We start from the raw sequence: 22,154 nt of genomic DNA on the forward strand, positions 1-22,154 counted from the left end.
TTTGTTCACTTGTTCCACGGTCTGATACCAGATTCTGTGGAAAGCTACACCGCTAAAGACGAGCTTTAGCTGGTATTTTTGTTAGAACTGAGCGACTTTATGAGTTAAATCGGGACAAGGAAGTGAAGACTTTAACCACTTTTGATTGGTCAGACTGATGACATGTGATTAAGCCTCCAAGAATGATTGGTGGAGACAGTTAAAGGGGCGGGACTTTTAAGAAAACAGCTGACGATACGGCTAAATCGCGGTACCGTCATTCTTATGAAAATGTCTTTAATTTAATCAAATAAACACAAAGAAAAAAGTATTTTATGATCTTTCAAATTCCTAACTACTCAGTGTTTTATCAGGGCCTGTTTGGATGAACTCAGAACTGATATCCTGGAGACGGTAAACGTTTTTAGATCAGTTAATGAGGGCAATTTCCCACGGCACACCAGTGTGCTGCGGCACACTGGTTAAAAAACACTGGTCTACAACTCCTACATAGAAATAGTAATAAAAATGATAACCTTCATTTATAAAGCACTTAAATTGCCCATACAGACCCAAAGTGCTGTACAATGGCCGAGAACACAACATGTAAATAATCAGATAAAAATAGATTAAAAGTCTACAAGGAAACATCAAAGGACCAATTTTGAAACTGGTCAAAAACTGTCTCCTCAGTAACCGTTTTGCAGCACGCCTCCACCAAACCTAAGTCAAAAGTGTCAAACCTGACGTTGATACCGAATGATCAGTGAAATATAAAGTTTGAATCCGTGAACTATCCTGACAAGGATTGCAAAATGTAGGACTTTCATTATTCTTTCTCGCGTTGCCTTGCCCCGCCCTCATAATTCCTGGCCAATGACTGAAGAGAACCAAAACCAAAAAACCTAGGTTGTTTTCTAGGACATAGTTTCTGCAGAGCGGCAGGAGTTCTTTAAAAATTCACCTCTGAGTCGTTGGCAGGACTGTTGGCGCCTACAATCATTTTCCATCATCCCTTTGTTTACACTCTCTCCTGCTAGTTTACAAACCCAAGCTAACATAAACTGGACAATAAAAATGGCGAGCTATCCAGTCGTACAGTTTGGATCCAGATTCCAGCTCAGACGAGGAAAACAAAGACGTTCACAGATCTGTTTGTCTGACAGTGGACGCAGCTGAGTTTGTGGCCCGCAGATTGTGCAAGCGTTTTCAAACGGCATGTTTCAGTTGGATTTACAACAATTTGAATAAATCCTCAGAAAAGACGTTTTAATTTTTTTATACATGCCCTCCATCATCAAAATAACGCGACAAAAACATTTTAAAATAAAAAAAACTCCAAAAACCACTTTTTTCCTGGAAGACCCAACATGCTAATCCATATGCATCAAGGTGAAGCTAAAAAAGTTAGCAGCTTTCAGCTAGCAAACTTTTCTTAAAATGTTCTCTTCGTGTTACTGTAAACTTCAAATATCACTATTTATAAATTAAACAAACATTGAAAGTAAAAATGAGTTTTATTACTTACCTGAGTAGATATACATTGTAAATGAGATTGTTTTAGTAATTTTGTTTGAATCTCGAAAGAAAAATGACTCAGTTTCCCATGATCCTTTAGTGCTGGCATTTTCATCACTTCATATTTTTTCTACTTTTTATTTTAATCAAAGGTTCAGTTGTTAAAAGTGTATTTTTTTCTGAAATAAAATTCTTAGCTCAAGCAGATAATAAAAAAAGATCAAAGACGTTGCTATGGTAACGACACCGGAGATTCCATTGTTAGACCGTAAATGGGGTTCCGTGGGCGTGTCCATCACGGCGCAGCTCCGTTGCTGGGGGGTTGGTATCCTGAAAAAATCGCTGCTTCTTCTCTCCAGTGTCCGTTTTCTTCGTTATCGGCTCGTTTCCGTGGCGCTGCTGGAAGTTTGCCGCGTTTGGTTGTTTGTTTAAACCAAACCAGCGGATTTAAGACGCTTTGAAGAACATTTTCATTCAAACGTTTAGGTTTTTTTCTCCTCTTTGTTACAAACGCTGGGTCACGTGATCAGGAGCCCCCCTCAAAGATTGATTGTCTCCGTTTATAATAAGTGAGCAGACCTGGAAACACTTTAGAAAATTCACTTAGCAGGTTTGTATTGCATTATATTTTATTCTTTTACACTTTTTGATCTTCATTTATTGTCTAACCTTCATCTTAGAGTTAGTTTTGGTGGGTTTAAGACTAAACATTTCTATGTTTATTGTAAAAATTTGTAATAATTTCTTGTGAATTGAATTCTTCAGCTGCAGATTAATTTTTGGAGACCTTTGCTAGACGGGTTTGGGAAATATTTAAATTAAATATTTTGATATGTGCAATAAGTATTTATGATGATGGCGACGCCTAAAGGACAAAGAAGCTCCTGCTTGAACCATGTTTTTATTAGTATATGTATTTTAGATGATAATTTAATGGTAAATGTATATTTTTAATTAATGTACTTAATTGATGTTTTTAGGTTTTTAGGTTGACTATTTTTAACACCTGTCCGGGGACTACGGATGAAAAATAGCCTTTGGGCTAATTCTGGCGCATTGCAGTGATGCTTTTAATGTGCACTGTCCCTGTTAAATAAACGAATAAATAAATAAATAAATAAATAAATAAACCGTTAGAAAATCTTTTTGTTTTTAAATAGCAGAAATCTTCATATTCGCTCATATTTTGAAGGGCAGCGCTAATTGTGGCTCAGAATTGCGTTGAGATCAGTTTCAGAAGCTTCACATGCTTCAAAGTGGAGGAAAACTGCTGCGGTGTCACCATTGACTGTACATGACAACTGGACTGAGTCCCCTCCCCCCCAATGTTCCAAACAGGAAGTACCAGCTGGCTCCAAGAAGCCAAATTCCCATAATAGTCTATAGAGAAATAAGTAGCTGTTACTCGGCCATTCTGTTGGTCAGAAGAACCGTTCTTGATCAAGTTCTTGATAATCCTCATTTATTTTTCTGATATTTTTCCTGGAGGTCAAGTTATAAACAGACCAATCGGATGCCTTTAATGAAAAATAGGTGGAGCCTATCTTTAGTGAGGCTCAAGCATTTGCCTCACCAACCTAACCGTTTTGGAAATCCTTGAGAGGTTTGGGTAATTGTTCTCTGTCAATGCAGAGAAGTTTCCTGTAGCATTCTGATGTGTTGAAGAAATAGAAATCAATCAAATCTAAAATATAGGACATTTTCTATCCATTTACTTAGTATTATGGATCTCTGATATATTAATGTACCATGTTGGTCTAACAGTAACAAATGTCATGTAGTAAAGATCTCTAACCCTTATCACTAGAACCTCATAATGACAACGTTTTGTCTTAGTGGTCGCCACGTTATGGGTCTGATGAGGTCTTCAACCTTTGACCCCACACAAATTCAGTGAAACCTGAGCTGCTGTAATGACAGCAGTCAACTCCGCCCAGTTCGACAGTTGGGCGGGACAAAGTAAGAGTGAGGATTTTAGTGAAAACGCACCCTTGATAACAAACAAATCGGAATTTTTCTAACCAAAATGTCCAGATTAGTCTGACCGACGTTCACATTTCTGAAAGTTTTTGTGGTTGAAGGGGGGATTCAAACGTCTGGTGACGGTTTTCCACATGAAAGCTTTAAACGCTCTGATGGAAGCAGTAGGAGAATTTTGGTGTATTTCAGTAAAATGTGTGTTTTTTCTTACCTGGTCACCACACAGACTTATTTTCTTTCCCTTTGAAAACAGAAGAAAGTAGAAAGACGATCCAGAACCGGTCCTCAAACGGCTCTAACAGGAGGTTCAAATGGAGCAGAGCGGAGTCGTTCAGCTGGAAGGAGACTCCATCTCATGTCTAATCTGCATGGACCTCCTGAAGGATCCGGTGACGGTTCCCTGTGGACACAGCTACTGTATGGACTGTATCAAAGCCCACTGGGATGATGAAGACCAGAGGGAAACCCACAGCTGTCCTCACTGTAAGCAGACCTTCCCGGCGAGGCCGGTCCTGGTCAAGAACACCACGTTAGAGGAGCTGGTGGAGGAGCTGAAGAAGACTGGCCTCAGCTCGGTGTCGGGTGATCACTGCTACGCTGGACCTGAAGACGAGCCCTGTGACGTCTGCTCTGGGAGGAAGATGAAAGCCGTCAAGTCCTGTCTGGTCTGTCGGGCGTCTTACTGCGAGGAACACCTGAAGCTTCATTATGAATCTCCTGCTTTTGAAAAGCACAAACTGGTCGACACCAAGAAACCTCAGGAGAACGTCTGCTCTCTTCACGACGAGGAGATGAAGATCTTCTGTCGTACTGACCAGCGGTGCATCTGTTATCTCTGTGTGATGGACGAACACGAGGGCCACGAGACGGTCTCAACAGCAGCGGAAAGAGCCGAGAAGCAGAAGAAGCTCCAGGAGACTCGAGAGCAGATCCTGGAGAAAATCGAAGACCGAACCAAAGATGTGAAAATCCTTCAACTGGAGGCAGGGAACATCAGCGGCGGGGCAGACAAAGCAGTCCAGGAAACCGAACTCATCCTAACAGAACTCATTCATCACCTAAAGAAAGCCCGTTCTGAGGTGAAGCAGCAGATCAGATCCCAGCAGGAGGCTGAAGTGAATCGAGTCCTGGATCTTCAGGAGAAGCTGGAGCAGGAGATCAGAGATCTGCAGAGCAAAGACAGAGAGATGGAGCAGCTCTCTCACACAGAGGACCACAGCCAGTTCCTGCACAGATACCCCTCACTGTCTGCACTCAGTGAGTCCACACACTCATCCAGCTTCCACCTTCGTCCTCTCAGGTACTTTGAGGAGGCGACAGCAGCTGTGGTAGACACCAGAGACAAACTACAGGAGCTCCTGAGGGACAAACAGGCAGAGATCTCCCTGACTGTGGCTGAAGTTGATGTGTTACTGTCAGAACCAGAACCAAAGAGCCGGGCTGGATTCTTACGACATTCGTGTGAGCTAACCATGGATCCGAACACGGCCCACCCGCACCTGCTGTTGTCCGAGGACGACAGGAAAGCCACGTACATGAAGGAAGAGCAGCCTCATCCCAGCCACCCCGACAGATTCACGGCGTGGCATCAGGTCCTGAGCAGAGAGAGTCTGACCGGACGCTGCTACTGGGAGGTGGAGTCCAGGCGGGGCGGGGTTCGAGTAGCGGTCACCTACAGAAACATCCGGAGAGCAGGCCGTCTCAACGAGTGCTTGCTGGGTTGCAACGACAAGTCCTGGGCGCTGTGCTGCGAACCCAACAGCTACACGTTCTGGCACAACAACGTCAAAACGGCCGTGTCCGGCCCGCAGCCCTTCAGGGTGGGGGTGTACCTGGACCACGGGGCAGGTGTTCTGGCCTTCTACAGCGTCTCTGAAACCATGACCCTGCTCCACAGAGTCCAGACCACCTTCACTCAGCCGCTCCACGCCGGACTCCTGTTCTACTCTGATGGAGACGCTGCTGAGTTCATCAAACCAGAAAAAGACCTCTAACCACCTGAAAATCCATAAACACCCCCAGCTGTTCAGGTTCCCAACATCAAGCACTTTTCAAGAGCTGTTGGGGAGACCCTGGTAGAGTTCAGTCATTGGACCGTTACGGAGTTAAAACTACTACTCAATCTGAAGGAACAGTCAACGGGTTTGCTTCTACTGTCAGGTACATTTGTTTGTCGCTACCTTCAAGCCCCAAACATGGGGGTGTTGGTACCGCCCAAGGGGTTGTGAGGTTCCAGAACAAAGACAAGCATCTTTCATGTCTGGTCTTTGGTCAAACTCATTCAGTTTTTTTGTTTTCTCCACGTTTGAATCAGCTTGTTATCGTTGAAACGTTTAAATTTAAATAGATTTACGATGCGAGTTATTAATGTGTCACCGGCAAAATCTCCGGTGTTAAAGGTTTAGAATGTTTGGAAAAATTAGTAGGTTAAACGAGGGGAACACAGGTTAATTTAAACAACACTGTACATTTCATCTTAATGAACACGTTTCTACGAAGCATTTTAAAAATAATCACGCATTCATTCGCAGTGAAGCAGAGGGCGGGCGGAAGAAGTTTACAGGCGTTTAATGTTGACGCAGGTTATCCCACCAGATAGTCAAACGCCACCAAACGCTGCTTTGTCAATGACAACAGCGCATGCCACATGGACACATGCTGCGGGTTTAGCTAGCAGCGTTTTAGTAAGAAAATGTAATGATGGTAGTAAATAGTATTTATGTGGCAGCTTTCTGGGCCCCGAAAGTCGCCTTACAAAACAACCATAAAGACAGTTACAGGAATAAAACATTAGTTTTATTTATAAAATAAAATAAATGTAATGCAGTTACTTTGGTTTTGAGGGAGTGATTACTTTTGTTACTAACTACCTCAGGAATCTTTCTGAAGATTGTAGCTTCTATGCAAAAAACACAACAGCAGTTTCCCAGTTAGCTAACTTGATCTTCAGCTAGCTTTAGCATTTAGCATTATCTGCTTTAGTTTACTACAACACTGTTGGTGTAGGTTTCATTTTGGATACGTTTTCTGTCATTTTTGTTGTCATTTTATTACTAATGTTTCTTACTAGTATTTTACTAATTACTAGAGTTTGGGGTTCGTGTTCCCACATTAGGGCTACAAAAGACGTAGCTAGAATTAGTGACGGATGGAAGCAGTTTCCGATAAGGACAGCAATAATTAAATCCACTATAATTCTGTTTTTTTACTTTCTTGTAAAAAAAACAACATAAAATCAGAATAATTATTTTTCATGAGCAGATATTTTGTTTCCTGCAGTTTTATCATTAAAAGCGAACTAACTATAATATGTTTATGTCTTGTACTGTGTAATAATTTCTGGCTCTCCACTGGTTACAACACTATAGATGATGTGGGAGTGGCTACAAACGTTCATTTGTAGGTTTGAAATTCAAAGTTTTCCTTTTGTCAGTGGCTAATCAAGAGTTATTTTTTGTGAGAAGACACTAAATGCATTTAGCAGCTTTTTTTGCTCGTGTAAAGTTGTTGAAACATGTTTACAATGAAGGTTACCAATTTAAAAATTCGTAAGTAAAAAAATTCGTAAAATTCGTAATTCTTTCTTTATTTTTCCAGAGACTAAAGAAAAATAGTTGAATTATTTTAACATCTGTTCACAATTAAAGACAAACTCAGTGCAGTTTAACTCCGTCTTTATTCAGCACATTTTAAAAGCAAGCACAGCAGTAGAAAACAACAGGCGTCTCTTTTTTTGGAACATTTTATCACAGTTTTACATTTCTGTTCCGAGCTGTCAATAACCCTTTGACATCAGAGCTGTCGCCGCCGACGGCAAAACAACAATATTGTAACTTTTCGACCATTAAAGCACATAAACATAATTCCAACAGATTCTGACGACAGGAAAAGCAGCATCAGCTTCAGTTGGAAATACGTTTGTTACGTAAACGGTTGAGGAGTTTGGTTAGTTAATAGAACGTGGACGCTGGAGCTAAAGCTCTGGTGTGAAAGGGTTAGGGGAGATAAACCCCCCAGAAGAAGCTATGCATCTTTAACCACAGATGAGAATAGTCTAGCCTATCCATTTGTTCCTTTGCTTGAAGGTAGGCGGGGGGCATTTGCAGGACTTGTCTAACTTTGGGTAAAACATGGAGACGGTCGTCCCCAGAGGACACTCTGTTCCAGGAAAGACGTTGAAGGTTGGTGTCCCCAGATCCTCGTAGAGATCGTTCAGACTCTTTGTCTGCAGAGATTCGTCTTTGGACTTATCAGCGACGTTCTCACCCCAGTGCGCACCCGCTAACCACTTTTTGTTGTTGTTGCTATAGCAACAGAACGCCGACCACATCAGGGAGGGAACGTTGACCTGGTTCTTGAGTTTTTCGGTACCGGCCTGTGCTCCAGTCACCACGAAGCCTTCAGTAGCACCGCGGCTGTTCTTGCAGAACTTTTCCATGAAACATTTGACGCATTTCTCCATCTTCTCCCAGCTTCCACCGTTGAACGATTGCACTTGTGGAACAATGTTGGTCAGGGTGAAGGTGGAGGTTCTGGCCGTTTCGTTGGAGGCGTAGGAGCTTGGACATAAATGACCTCTGTTATATATTTTACTGTTTTTGTAATCTAAATCGGAGGCCTGGTGTCCGTAGGTTCCTCGTCTTTTATTGTCTTCTTTCATGTTCTTGTCAGCAGATTTATTTTCAAGCTACAGAAAAAAGATTTTATATTGGCATTAAAATTAAAATGTCTAACGGATTCACTGGTTACATGGAGCAGTAATTCAAATTCCCGTAATTTAGTTACCTGAGGTTCAATCATCCAGTTTTTGGGTCTTTTTCCAGAGTTTTGGTCTTGACCAACCCTGATAGCAGAAAACACAGGGATCCTTTCTTTGGTGTCATAAAGCGTCAGAAAGGTTCTGGTGTTCCTGTAGGTCTGGCAGATGGGCTTGTATCGGTTCTGGTCCAGGATCTCCCCGTCCTCCAGGATGTTTGGAATTTGAGGAGGACTTTGGTTCAGAAGGAAGTCGGCACAGTCTGAAATGGACCTCACTACTTCAGTTTGTGTGGGCCTGAAAGACGAAAAGAAGAAGAGGAGGAGGAGGAGGAAGGCTGTGCGGGGCAGAAAACACCCCAGAGGCAGAAACATCATCTGTCCAGAGAAGACAAAGAAAGAGGTCACTAATCACCAAAAGAAACTTAAATTTTATTTAAAGTCTTGATGTTCAAATGAATCAGAATTTGTGCAGCTATAAGCGACCCAGAGCTCCACGTGAACTTACATTTAGGAAACAAAAATCACACGTATGAGGGATAAACAAACCTTTAAGGCTCACCTTTGTGTTTGTCCGTTGCAGCTTCACAGATGAATTCAAACGTCCTGTGAGAAAAAATTAGAACGCCTCTTTTATCTGCTGTCTGTGACCACAAAGGAAGTTGAGCAGGAAGAGGTTTTCAATTCTCTGAACTCAGGTGGGCTACATCAGGGGGCTGCAACCTTTAGCACTAAAAGAGCCTTTTGATCCAGTTTTCTACTGACCAAAACCCTCACAGTTCCACTGTCTGCTCAGAGAAATATGCTTTATGTTTTGGTAGTTATTAAGAGGGTCTTATAGAACATTTTTCTTTTAAACATTTATGAAAGTGCTAAATATTTAGCACTTTCAGTGACCCCTCCCCCTTGCTTTTCAAACAGGAAGTGTCTCCAAAGTGTCGCCAAAATCCCATAAAGTCAATACATCAGGGGTGTCCAACTCATTTTCTCTGAGGGCCACATCAGCATAGCGTTTGTCCTCAAAGGGCCAGATATAACTTATACATGTAACTAAATGTAATGAAAAATAAATGTAACTACTCCTTAATGTTAAATAACTCATTATTTATTTATTATAACTTTTTAAAGTGACAATTCCAGTTGCATAGAAAACATATGTTTGCTTGTTATTCTAGCATAAATCCTTTAACATTTGATTCTGTCAGGTTAGGTTATATGGACAGTGTTTAAGTCCTAATGTATAGTTGCCCAATCCCATATTTCAAGTTTGATACCCCCTATGTGAATAAAAACACACCCTTTTTTTAAGAAATTAAAAACTTTGTGCTCTCGCGGGCCACATAAAATGACATGGGGGGGCCACATTTGGCCCGTGGGCCTTGAGTTTGACACATGTGCTCCACATCTTTTTAACATCTTGATAATAATCTTAATTTTTTTTCTTGATACTTTTCTTTATTTGAAGTTATTTAGGTTCTAATCCGACCAATCAGATGCCTCAGTAAAAGCACGTGGTGCCCGCTGGCCCCCAACCTCGAGAGCCATTTTCAGGACTTGGAACAAGCTCACTCCTGATTGGTGACAGTGGTTGCCATAGAAAAGTTAACTCAGACCGACTTGGACCAATCACTGACGTCTGGCTTTAAGATGTCCGTATCGCAGAGAAATGGCGACTGAATTGGCTTCATTTGGTTGGAACCATGGAAAGTCATTGTCTATGGGTGACGTCACAGCCGCTCAGTCCAGGTCTCTTATACAGTCAGAGAGATGGACGTGAGACACAGACGTGACGGAGGAGATGTAAACAATCTGATTGATCCTATATGGGGTAAATGGCGTATACTTATATAGCGCCTTTCTTCCTACAAGGACAAAGCGCTTTACAGTCACAGACCCATTCACCCAGTCACACACACAGTCACACACACACTATATCATGCTATTCTGATGACTTTTATAATAAACAATATCCATGTAAATGATAATATATTACCTTTGAGACACAAAAAAAACGTTTTTTAATTACACTTTTTTTTAACCCAGAATTGAGATGACATGATGTCTGAGGCTCCGCCTTCCTCTACTTGTGGTTACCGCCCATTTTGTGATGTCATCCTAGAGTCGGCCTCAGTCGCTCTGAATTTTGTCCACAAAAAACAACAACATCTGACCTTTTACAAAGATGGATGTGGATATTGTATAAATAACATGAAAGTGTTTAGCCGATCACTGCTAGCTCAACGGAGAAAGTGGGTGTCTGTTAGCCTGGGGGCGGGGCTGGCAGGACAAACTCTTCCTGGAAGGGGCGGTTCCTCACTTATCTAAGTCAGCTCGTCAAAACCCGCTCATTTTCCTGGATTGGGAGAGAAATACTTAAATTCAGAATAAATCTATTTTTTTACTTTTTTGTAAAAACAAAAGCATAAAATCAGAAAAATCAATTTTCATGAGGAGTTATTTTGTTTCCTGCAGTTTTATTATTAAAAGCGAACTAACTATAAGTTCGTACTTTGTAATAATTTCTGGCTCTCCACTGGTTACAACTCTATAGATGATGTGGGAGGGGCTAAAAACGTTAGTTTGTTTAAATTTAAAGTTTTCCTTTTGTCAGCGGATCTACACGAGTTATTCTTTTGAGAAGAATCTAAATACATTTAGCAGCTTTTTTGTTGAAATATGTTTACAAATTAAAGAAATCATAAGATTCTTTCTTTATTTTTCCAGAGACCAGAAAAAAATAGTTGAATTATTTTAACATTTGTTCAAAATTAAAGACAAACTCAGTGCAGTTTAACTCCATTTTTATTCAGCACTCTTTAAAAGCAAGCACAGCAGTAGAAAACAACAGGCGTTCTTTTTTTTTCAACATTTTATCACAGTTTTACATTTCGGTTGCGAGCTGTGATAGTTAACCCTTTGACATCGGAGCTGTCGCCGACGACGGCAAAACAACAACATCGTAACTCTTCGACCATTAAAGCAAATAAACGTAATTCCAACAGATTCTGACGACAGGAAAAGCAGCATCAGCTTCAGATGGAAATACGTTTGTTACGTAAACGGTTGAATGGTAAATGGCCTAAACTTATATAACGCTTTCTACCTTCTTTCGAAGGCCCAAAGCGCTTTAAAGTCACAGTCCCATTCACTCACACATTCACACACTGATGGCGGCTCCGCTGCCGAACACTAGCGCCAACCTCCCACCAGAGGCAAGGTGGGGTTCAGTGTCTTGCCCAAGGACGACTCATGGGCGTGCAAGGTGGGAATCGAACCTGGAATGTTACGATCATGGTCGACCGCCCTACTGCTGCACCACAGCCGGCCCTTTGAAGAGTTTGGTTAGTTCAGAGAACGTGGACGCTGGAGCTAAAGCGAAATGCATCTTGGTATTTAAAAAGAAAAAAAACTTTAAAATAAGTTTAGATTTGAGACAAAATGCTAAAATTATTCTGAAAAGTGCCAACATTTGAGAAGACCTTTACTTGTTACTCCCAAAGGAAAGACAAAATTATTTTTTAATAGTTCACTTTTTATGGCCCGCAGCAGCAGTCACTGACTGCAAGGACCATACTGTTTTCGCAGTTGGAACGATTTTGGTGCCTTTCAGCCAAAATGTGACCCCCGCCGCATTCTCGAAAAGTCACCAAAATGTGCACACACCTGGGATAAATTGCAAATGAATTTTCCACAAAGTCAACGTCACCCCCCCGAAGACGATGACATCACGGCAATCCCGTAAGAAAATTAATGGGCCGAAAATCGCTAATGGGGCCAAATTTTTTTTACTTCAAAATACAGTTACGAAACCAAAACACACGCGTTGAGGATATCCCAAGAAAGTTACGGCCATGGCGGCCATTTTGTGGCGAACTTTGAGAATTGCTGATTTTTGTGTTTTCCCACGATATGGGAAAACGACACTTTTGTTTGAGTGATTTTCATGAAATTGCACACACTTGCTGCCAGCTCCAGACGACAAACACCACAGAAGTGTCGTTGACCTTTGACCTTGGGAAAAGGCCAGCATCATGCATTTAAAAAAAAAAGCCCCTTTAGCGCCAGATACAAATGAAAACTCGTCCTAGGGATTTTTTACCATTGTCTCAAAGCGCAAATGCGAAGAACAAAGCTAATTGGACTTTAACTTAATTTTTGTTGCAGAATTTCGAATACTTCAGGTGTTCAGATTGAACCCACTCCTTGGGTTCCACCCATCCTAATTGGACCCAGCTGTGGGCACTCCCCTCATCAGCACTCTGCTTTGACTGCTACTTAACCCTTGTGCTATTCTATAGGGTCAAGATGACCATTGACGTGTTCTCCCTACCAAGATAAAGGTGGAGAGGATTTCATGTAATCCATGGACACCAGTGAAGATCACAAATCATTGAAGAAAAAAGGTTCAGAGCACTGTCTAGTGGGGTCATCTAGACCCCACTCCCAATGTTAAAGGGACTAGGATAACACAAGGATTAAGGTGACCTGCCTTTTATGTAAACCAGGCCAATATTTATTTATCACAATATTATACAAATAAATAGTTTAAAAAAGATCGTACAACGTGATTTCTGAATGTTTCTTCAGATTCTGTCTCTCACTGTGGAAATGCACCTATGATGAACATTTTAGACCCCTCCATGATTTCTAAGTGGGAGAACTTACTAAATCACAGGGTTATCAAATACTTATTGAACTCACTGTAGATCTTACCAGTATAATCATCTGAAGCTATGTGTTTTTCTGAGTAAATTGATAAAGCTGATCGCTATACTAGCACTTTTGGTGCTTAGACCCGGGCAGCAAGGGTGGGTACGGTGTAGAGTTGGGCAGCGAGGGTAGATGGCGCATAGAGGGTGGCCAGGGTGAAGGCGAGTAGCGCATGTGGGCCATTTTTTTGTCTTTCTGCTTGAAGCTAGTCCGGGGGGGGGCATTTGCAGGACTTGTTTAACTCTGGGTAAAGCTTGGAGACATCCATGTCTGGAGGACACTTTGTTCCAGGAAAGATGTTGAAGGTTGGAACCTTCAGATCCTTATAGAGATCTTTCAGATCCTTGTAGAGATCGTTCAGACTCTTTGTCTGCAGATATTCGTCTTGGGACTTATCAGCAACGTTCTCGCCCCAGTGCGCACTTGCTAACCACGCCTTTTGGTCATCACTATAGCAACAGAACGCCGACCACATCCGAGAGGGAATGTTGACCCGGTTCTTGAGTTTTTCGGTACCGGGCTGTGCTCCAGTCACCACGTAGCCTTCAGTAACACCATTGCTGTTCTTGCAGAACTTTTCCATGAAACATTTAACGCAGGTCTCCATCTTCCCCCAGCTTACACCGTTGAACGATTTCACTTGTGGAACATTGTTGGTCAGGGTGAAGGTGGAGGTTTTGGTCGTTTTGTTGGAGGCGTAGGAGCTTGGATATAAATGACCTCTGTTATATAGTTCACTGTTTTGGTAATCTAAATTTGACGCTTGGGATTTGTAGGGTACTTCTTCTTTGTCTATTTCCATGTTCTTGTTCCTCTTCGTGTTCTTGTCCCTCTTAATGTTCTCGCCAGCAGGTTCATCTTCAAGCTGTAAAAGCAGAAAAGTTGAAATCGTTAGATAAATGGACACCCAAAATAACATGAACAGTCCTCCAACATCCTTGACAAAAGCTCCCTCTAGTGGGAGTCTGAAAGTAAGTCTGAAAACACCAAACAAAGTTTACTTGAACAAACCTCCAACACCGTTTAAGCGTTTAAGTTATTTATCATAACTCTTTAAAGTGACAGTTACAGTTGCACAGAAAACATGTTTGCTTGTTATTCTAGCACAAATCCTTATTAAAATTTTTTATTACGGCTATTTAAAAAACAACTAAATCGAGTTTTTGTGTAATGGCGCAATTTTGGCTCCCCAGAGCTTCTGTAGCGTCAGTTTTACACGGCAGTATGGCGAGCCACAAACAACAACATCATAGCACACACGACACATCAATCGACAGCATGGCTACCAGTGAGAGAGGGACGTTTGTTCCTAACGGAATCAAATCCTCTCTTGTTTGGAACTTGAATGGGTCTACTGCCACAGACGTGGAGGAATAGACCCCCCCCCACGCTACAACATTTGCCTAAAGCCCATCACAGTCAAAGGCAGCAGCACCACAAACCTATTCCTGAGGGAAACCTTTCACCGTTCTCCTTCACGCCGTAACACCAAACATGAACATGCGCCCCCAACACTTCCCCAAACTCTCGCGCAGCACGCGCTCATTACCCATCTTCCACACGCAACGTTGTTGACTGCAACTCCTGCTGCTTCATCAGCGCGGTGATCATAAATCCCACACCGTCACAGCTCTGGTTTATATCTTGTGGTACACAAAAAAACTCAAAAAAACTTCTCCAGTACCGATAGCAGAACTGTTGAGGTCAGATCTTACGGAAACCGCTGAATGTTGAAGAACTGAAGAATGTTGCCCCGGGCTCGTTCAATATCGGCTCGGTACCCATCCCTGGGAAAGGGGCACGGTGGAGAACAATCACCGAAGGGGTCGCTTTGCACACAGCCAAAGATATGGTACCCGTAGATACCGTGGGGTAGACGGGTATTATTAATTTATCAAAACCTTAGACCCCAGATCTGAGCTGTGTTGTTAATCCTTTAGAAAATGGTGCTACTCTCAAGGTGAATGCTTGTCTCCTTTTAGTCTAGACTAAAAGTGTGACTCAAAACACAGCTGGGACTTTGATTCCAAGAGTGTGTTCATTTATGTATTATTCTTCCCAGAAATGGGTGTTACATTTGTCTTGCGTTTGATTAAATAAAAGCAAAATTAGCTTTAAGTTGTCTGCCGGTCATACTTATTGCTTTCCTTAAGTGGGGCGGGGGGGGGGGGGGGGGTCAGGAAAAATCAGAAATTGAATTTAAAAAAAATAAAATCGGAGATTTTCCATGTTTTCAAATTGGGAGAACTTGCTAAATCACAGGGTGATCAAATACTTATTAACCTCACTGTAAAATGTAATAAGTGGCCTGGTTAACATAAAAGGCAGGTCACCTTAATCCTTGTGTTATCCTAGTCACTTTAACATTGGGAGTGGGGTCTAGATGACCCCACTAGACGGTGCTCTGAACCTTTTTTCTTCAATGATTTGTGATCTTCACTGGTGTCCATAGATTACATGACATCCTCTCCACCTTTATCGTGGTAGGGAGAACACGTCAATGGTCATCTTGACCCCATAGAATAGCACAAGGGTTAAGTTGATGAACCGCGATTCTTTTGAGGTTACCTGAGGTTCAATCATCCATTTGGGGTTTTTGGGTCTTTTTCCAGGGTTTTTGTCTTGAACAAACTTGATAGCAGAAAACACAGGGATCTTTCCTATGGTGTCATAAAGCGTCAGAAAGGTTCTGATGTTCCTGTAGGTCTGGCAGATGGGCTTGTATCGGTTCTGGTCCAGGATCTTCCCGTCCTCCAGGATGTTTGGGATTTGAGGAGGACTTTGGTTCAGAAGGAAGTCGGCACAGTCTGAAATGGACCTCACCACTTCAGTTTGTGTGGGCCTGAAAGACGAAAAGACGAAGAGGAGGAGGAGGAGGAGGAAGGCTGTGTGGGGCAGAAAACACCCCAGAGGCAGAAACATCATCTGTCCAGAGAAGACAAAGGAAGAGGTCACTAATCACCAAACATCACCAAAAAAAAAACTTGTATTCGATTTAAAAATCCATCCAAATGAATCAGAATCAGAATTTGTACAGCTGATTAGCCAAAAAAATGAACTTAACAAAAACATATTAAGCATTTAAAAATAAAAACTATTATTTTTTTTAATAGTTTTTTTTGTTGAAAAAAGAAAATGCAGATAATTTATTAAGGGTTTCTCCTACTTTAAAGTTGAACCTCATTCTGTCATTTTCTTGGGTTAAAATAAGACATAAACCAAAAATAATGTCCTGTTGAAATGTTTACCACCAACCTGAATGTTAAAGATGCTAACAATTGAACTTTACATTGAAGAAAATGAACATAAAATACAAATAGAACACACAACACATAAGGAGCCTCAAACAAACCTTAAAAAGTGGCCTCTGTTCTGTCTTTGTAGCTTCACTGACTTCTTCAAATGTTCAGAGAAAAGAGAACTTGGAAACCTTTTATTTTTCTGAGAAGGAAGTAAAGCAGTAAGAGGAAGTTTCTCAAAAAACTCAGATGATTTAGATGATTAGTCTCGCCTCTTCTGTAGAACTCAACATTTCTAATTGGAGAACATCAATTTAGAACATGAAGGTTTTAGAAATGTGTATTTTATTCAAGAATTGGTCCCTTAAGCCACGTCAGCAGTTTAAGGACAATAATATTTATGGCAATCATGCAGAGGAAAATGTCACCAAACCAAAGACCAGCAGAGTTTCTACGTGGCAGAGAAATGCATCTTGGTATTTTTTTTGAAACGCGTCTAAACTACGATTTTACTGGGCTCTTGTCGAATGCACCATCAAGGGGGGGTTTGACCCGTATGGGTCGGGTTTGTGGTTCTTTGGGACCGGGGAGGTTCATTCAGGGGAGTGGCAGCATGTTATTTATCACACTAACACTTTATTAGTTTGCAATTTTAGGAACAAGTACAAAAACAAGAAGTAAAAAGAAAAAAGCCACAACAGAACACAACCCAACGCAAAATAGAGAAAAGGGAAACAATTCTTTAGAAAACTTCTGAAAGTGTTTGAATTACAATCAATAAGCCAGTGTTTTTCAACCTGTTTGGACCCATGGCACACTTCCCACTGATAGAGTGAAAAAATAAAAAACTTTATGGGAAAACGACAGCCTAGCTGTCAATCAACTGGCTGCACTGGAGAGCTGTCTGTGTCCAACACCCCACACGACTGCACTGACTCAGAGAGGAAGACGCAGAAAGAGAAGTTGAAGGAATAATGAAGCCCATTTATTTTGAACCGCACACAACGTGGAACATGGCACATGGGTCATTTTATAATCGTTCATGTTTATACTCAGAGTAAAACCTGGGCCAGTTTGGAAAAGCACAGAGCTGATATCCTGGCAGGAACTGAAGAAAGAGACACACCAAATTAATGTTGAGTTAAAACAACCTGCAACATCATAATTCAAAAAGGAAAGAAAGACCAACGGACAAAGGTACCTTTACGAAGAGAGCAGACAGAGATCTACCCAGTAAACAATCTCTCTCCACTCTGGCGCAAATTCTGCTGCCTCCTCTTTTAATAAGTTGATTTGGGTTGTCCCTAAGTTACACATGCGCTGAGCTCAAAGGAGGGGAAACAGATAAAAACACAGCTGCAGCGCTATCAGAAAGCATTTATTACAACATGTCCATCCTTCCACAGTCTTCCCAAATCCTCTCTGGACCTGCAAAGCCGTTTCTCAGATAAACTAACACAGAGCGTCCTTCCATTCATTTTAGACACAGCTAACACAGGTTCTCAGGAGAGAACTCCACAGACAAAGCTCTTCCTCCACAGATGAAGCTCTTCCTCCACAGATGAAGCTCTTCCTCCACAGATGAAGCTCTTCCTCCACAGATGAAGCTCTTCCTCCACACACAAAGCTCTTCCTCCACACACAAAGCTCTTCCTCCACAGACCAAGCTCCTCCTCCACACACAAAGCTCTTCCTCCACAGACCAAGCTCTTCCTCCACTGACGAAGCTCCTCCTCCACACACGAAGCTCTTCCTCCACAGACCAAGCTCCTCCTCCACACACAAAGCTCTTCCTCCACAGACCAAGCTCTTCCTCCACAGACGAAGCTCTTCCTCCACACACCAAGCTCTTCCTCCACAGACGAAGCTCTTCCTCCACTAACGCAAAGCTCTTCCTCCACAGACCAAGCTCTTCCTCCACTGACGAAGCTCCTCCTCCACACACGAAGCTCTTCCTCCACAGACCAAGGTCTTCCTCCACAGACGAAGCTCTTCCTCCACAGACAAAGCTCTTCCTCCACACACCAAGCTCTTCCTCCACTGACGAAGCTCTTCTTCCACGGACCAAGCTCTTCCTCCACTGACGAAGCTCTTCCTCCACAGACGAAGCTCTTCCTCCACACACAAAGCTCCTCCTCCACACACAAAGCTCTTCCTCCACAGACCAATCTCTTCCTCCACACACCAACTCTCTTCCTCCACAGACCAAGCTCTTCCTCCACTAACGCAAAGCTCTTCCTCCACAGACCAAGCTCTTCCTCCACTGACGAAGCTCTTCCTCCACGGACCAAGGTCTTCCTCCACTGACGAAGCTCTTCCTCCACAGACGAAGCTCTTCCTCCACTAACGCAAAGCTCTTCCTCCACACACCAAGCTCTTCCTCCACAGACCAAGGTCTTCCTCCACTAACGCAAAGCTCTTCCTCCACACACAAAGCTCCTCCTCCAAACACGAAGCTCTTCCTCCACTGACGACGCTCTTCCTCCACTAAGGCAAAGCTCTTCCTCCACAGACCAAGCTCTTCCTCCACTGACGAAGCTCCTCCTCCACACACGAAGCTCTTCCTCCACAGACCAAGGTCTTCCTCCACTAACGCAAAGCTCTTCCTCCACAGACCAAGGTCTTCCTCCACTGACGAAGCTCCTCCTCCACACACCAAGCTCTTCCTCCACAGACGAAGCTCTTCCTCCACAGACGAAGCTCTTCCTCCACAGACAAAGCTCTTCCTCCACACACCAAGGTCTTCCTCCACTGACGAAGCTCTTCCTCCACAGACGAAGCTCTTCCTCCACACACAAAGCTCCTCCTCCACACACAAAGCTCTTCCTCCACAGACCAAGCTCTTCCTCCACTAACGCAGAGCTCTTCCTCCACAGACGAAGCTCTTCCTCCACGGACGAAGCTCTTCCTCCACAGACGAAGCTCTTCCTCCACACACCAAGCTCTTCCTCCACACACAAAGCTCCTCTTCCACACACGAAGCTCTTCCTCCACTGACGAAGCTCTTCCTCCACTAACGCAAAGCTCTTCCTCCACAGACCAAGGTCTTCCTCCACTAATGCAAAGCTCTTCCTCCACACACCAAGCTCTTCCTCCACAGACCAAGCTCTTCCTCCACTAACGCAAAGCTCTTCCTCCACACACAAAGCTCCTCCTCCACACACGAAGCTCTTCCTCCACTGACGACGCTCTTCCTCCACTAAGGCAAAGCTCTTCCTCCACAGACCAAGCTCTTCCTCCACTGACGAAGCTCCTCCTCCACAGACCAAGGTCTTCCTCCACTAACGCAAAGCTTTTCCTCCACAGACCAAGGTCTTCCTCCACAGACGAAGCTCTTCCTCCACAGACGAAGCTCTTCCTCCACAGACAAAGCTCTTCCTCCACACACCAAGCTCTTCCTCCACTGACGAAGCTCTTCCTCCACGGACCAAGGTCTTCCTCCACGCACCAAGGTCTTCCTCCACTGACGAAGCTCTTCCTCCACAGACGAAGCTCTTCCTCCACACACAAAGCTCCTCTTCCTCCACAGACCAAGCTCTTCCTCCACTAACTCAGAGCTCTTCCTCCACAGACGAAGCTTTTCCTCCACGGACGAAGCTCTTCCTCCACAGACGAAGCTCTTCCTCCACACACCAAGCTCTTCCTCCACACACAAAGCTCTTCCTCCACAGACGAAGCTCTTCCTCCACACACCAAGCTCTTCCTCCACACACAAAGCTCCTCTTCCACACACGAAGCTCTTCCTCCACTGACGAAGCTCTTCCTCCACTAACGCAAAGCTCTCCTCCACAGACCAAGGTCTTCCTCCACTAATGCAAAGCTCTGCCTCCACAGACCAAGCTCTTCCTCCACAGTCCAAGCTCCTCCTCCACAGACCAAGCTCTTCCTCCACAGACGAAGCTCTTCCTCCACAGAGGAAGCTCTTCCTCCACAGACAAAGCTCTTCCTCCACACACCAAGCTCTTCTTCCACTGACGAAGCTCTTCCTCCACGGACCAAGGTCTTCCTCCACGCACTAAGGTCTTCCTCCACTGACAAAGCTCTTCCTCCACAGATGAAGCTCTTCCTCCACACACAAAGCTCCTCCTCCACACACAAAGCTCCTCTTCCTCCACAGACCAAGCTCTTCCTCCACTAACTCAGAGCTCTTCCTCCACAGACGAAGCTCTTCCTCCACGGACGAAGCTCTTCCTCCACAGACGAAGCTCTTCCTCCACACACCAAGCTCTTCCTCCACACACAAAGCTCTTCCTCCACAGACGAAGCTCTTCCTCCACACACCAAGCTCTTCCTCCACACACAAAGCTCCTCTTCCACACACGAAGCTCTTCCTCCACTGACGAAGCTCTTCCTCCACTAACGCAAAGCTCTTCCTCCACAGACCAAGGTCTTCCTCCACTAATGCAAAGCTCTGCCTCCACAGACCAAGCTCTTCCTCCACAGTCCAAGCTCCTCCTCCACAGACCAAGCTCTTCCTCCACACACGAAGCTCTTCCTCCACAGACGAAGCTCTTTCTCCACACACAAAGCCCTTCCTCCACACACGAAGCTCTTCCTCCACACACCAAGCTCTTCCTCCACTGACGAAGCTCTTCTTCCACGGACCAAGCTCTTCCTCCACTGACGAAGCTCTTCCTCCACAGACGAAGCTCTTCCTCCACACACAAAGCTCCTCCTCCACACACCAAGCTCTTCCTCCACAGACCAAGCTCTTCCTCCACAGACCAAGCTCTTCCTCCACTAACGCAAAGCTCTTCCTCCACAGACCAAGCTCTTTCTCCACTGACGAAGCTCTTCCTCCACGGACCAAGGTCTTCCTCCACACACCAAGCTCTTCCTCCACAGACCAAGCTCTTCCTCCACTAACGCAAAGCTCTTCCTCCACAGACCAAGCTCTTTCTCCACTGACGAAGCTCTTCCTCCACGGACCAAGGTCTTCCTCCACTGACGAAGCTCTTCCTCCACAGACGAAGCTCTTCCTCCACAGACCAAGCTATTCCTCCACTAACGCAAAGCTCTTCCTCCACAGACCAAGCTCTTCCTCCACAGACCAAGCTATTCCTCCACTAACGCAAAGCTCTTCCTCCACTGACGAAGCTCTTCCTCCACGGACCAAGGTCTTCCTCCACTGACGAAGCTCTTCCTCCACAGACGAAGCTCTTCCTCCACTAACGCAAAGCTCTTCCTCCACACACCAAGCTCTTCCTCCACAGACCAAGCTATTCCTCCACTAACGCAAAGCTCTTCCTCCACAGACCAAGCTCTTCCTCCACTGACGAAGCTCTTCCTCCACGGACCAAGGTCTTCCTCCACTGACGAAGCTCTTCCTCCACAGACGAAGCTCTTCCTCCACTAACGCAAAGCTCTTCCTCCATACACAAAGCTCCTCCTCCACACACGAAGCTCTTCCTCCACAGACCAAGGTCTTCCTCCACTAACGCAAAGCTCCTCCTCCACACACCAAGCTCTTCCTCCACAGACGAAGCTCTTCCTCCACAGACGAAGCTCTTCCTCCACAGACAAAGTTCTTCCTCCACACACCAAGCTCTTCCTCCACTGACGAAGCTCTTCCTCCACGCACCAAGGTCTTCCTCCACTGACGAAGCTCTTCCTCCACAGACGAAGCTCTTCCTCCACACACAAATCTCCTCCTCCACACACAAAGGTCTTCCTCCACAGACCAAGGTCTTCCTCCACTAACGCAAAGCTCTTCCTCCACAGACCAAGGTCTTCCTCCACGGACGAAGCTCTTCCTCCACAGACGAAGTTCTTCCTCCACACACCAAGCTCTTCCTCCACACACAAAGCTCCTCTTCCACACACGAAGCTCTTCCTCCACTGACGAAGCTCTTCCTCCACTAACGCAAAGCTCTTCCTCCACAGACCAAGGTCTTCCTCCACTAATGCAAAGCTCTTCCTCCACAGACCAAGCTCTTCCTCCACTGACGAAGCTCCTCCTCCACACACGAAGCT

The 22,154-nt window shown here is 44.1% G+C and overlaps 3 protein-coding genes across 4 annotated transcripts; 1 reads left to right on the forward strand and 2 right to left on the reverse strand.

Annotated features, from left to right (window-relative positions):
• The first annotated feature begins 1,745 nt into the window (after positions 1 to 1,745).
• LOC101171197 (tripartite motif-containing protein 16) lies at positions 1,746 to 6,785 on the forward strand. 2 transcript variants are annotated; one of them, XM_004079615.5, is made up of 2 exons: positions 1,746 to 2,107; positions 3,731 to 6,785. In XM_004079615.5, the coding sequence occupies exon 2, from the start codon at positions 3,789 to 3,791 to the stop codon at positions 5,469 to 5,471; it is 1,683 nt and encodes a 560-aa protein (XP_004079663.1). In that variant the 5' UTR covers positions 1,746 to 2,107; positions 3,731 to 3,788; the 3' UTR covers positions 5,472 to 6,785. The 2 variants fall into 2 exon arrangements, with proteins under 2 accessions (XP_004079663.1, XP_078791955.1); XM_078935829.1 differs by having other exon boundaries at positions 1,800 to 2,107; positions 3,734 to 6,785.
• Positions 6,786 to 7,406: 621 nt separating this feature from the next.
• LOC105356330 (endonuclease domain-containing 1 protein-like) lies at positions 7,407 to 8,932 on the reverse strand. Its single transcript, XM_011487232.4, has 3 exons — positions 8,795 to 8,932; positions 8,263 to 8,610; positions 7,407 to 8,164 (listed from the first exon to the last, which is right to left on the reverse strand). Exons 2-3 carry the CDS (start codon positions 8,608 to 8,610, stop codon positions 7,532 to 7,534), a joined length of 981 nt encoding a protein of 326 aa, XP_011485534.1. The 5' UTR covers positions 8,795 to 8,932; the 3' UTR covers positions 7,407 to 7,531.
• A 2,084-nt stretch (positions 8,933 to 11,016) lies between these two features.
• On the reverse strand, positions 11,017 to 16,345 carry LOC144981274 (endonuclease domain-containing 1 protein-like). The gene is made up of 3 exons (XM_020711471.3): positions 16,295 to 16,345; positions 15,511 to 15,867; positions 11,017 to 13,807 (listed from the first exon to the last, which is right to left on the reverse strand). Exons 2-3 carry the CDS (start codon positions 15,865 to 15,867, stop codon positions 13,148 to 13,150), a joined length of 1,017 nt encoding a protein of 338 aa, XP_020567130.1. The 5' UTR covers positions 16,295 to 16,345; the 3' UTR covers positions 11,017 to 13,147.
• Positions 16,346 to 22,154: the final 5,809 nt, after the last annotated feature.

Source organism: Oryzias latipes, chromosome 18 (assembly GCF_053564925.1).
Source record: "Oryzias latipes strain Hd-rR chromosome 18, Olatipes_Hd-rR_3.1".
NCBI classification, from domain to species: Eukaryota; Metazoa; Chordata; class Actinopteri; order Beloniformes; family Adrianichthyidae; genus Oryzias; species Oryzias latipes.

Excerpts from the sequence above, each read along its gene's own strand:
- LOC101171197 (XM_004079615.5), top strand. The coding sequence starts at position 3,789 with ATGGAGCAGAGCGGAGTCGTTCAGCTGGAAGGAGACTCCATCTCATGT.
- LOC105356330 (XM_011487232.4), bottom strand. The coding sequence starts at position 8,610 with ATGATGTTTCTGCCTCTGGGGTGTTTTCTGCCCCGCACAGCCTTCCTC. Across the intron at positions 8,165-8,262 it reads ACTGGATGATTGAACCTCAG|CTTGAAAATAAATCTGCTGA; the intron begins GTAACTAAATTA and ends TTTTTTCTGTAG.
- LOC144981274 (XM_020711471.3), bottom strand. The coding sequence starts at position 15,867 with ATGATGTTTCTGCCTCTGGGGTGTTTTCTGCCCCACACAGCCTTCCTC. Across the intron at positions 13,808-15,510 it reads AATGGATGATTGAACCTCAG|CTTGAAGATGAACCTGCTGG; the intron begins GTAACCTCAAAA and ends CTGCTTTTACAG.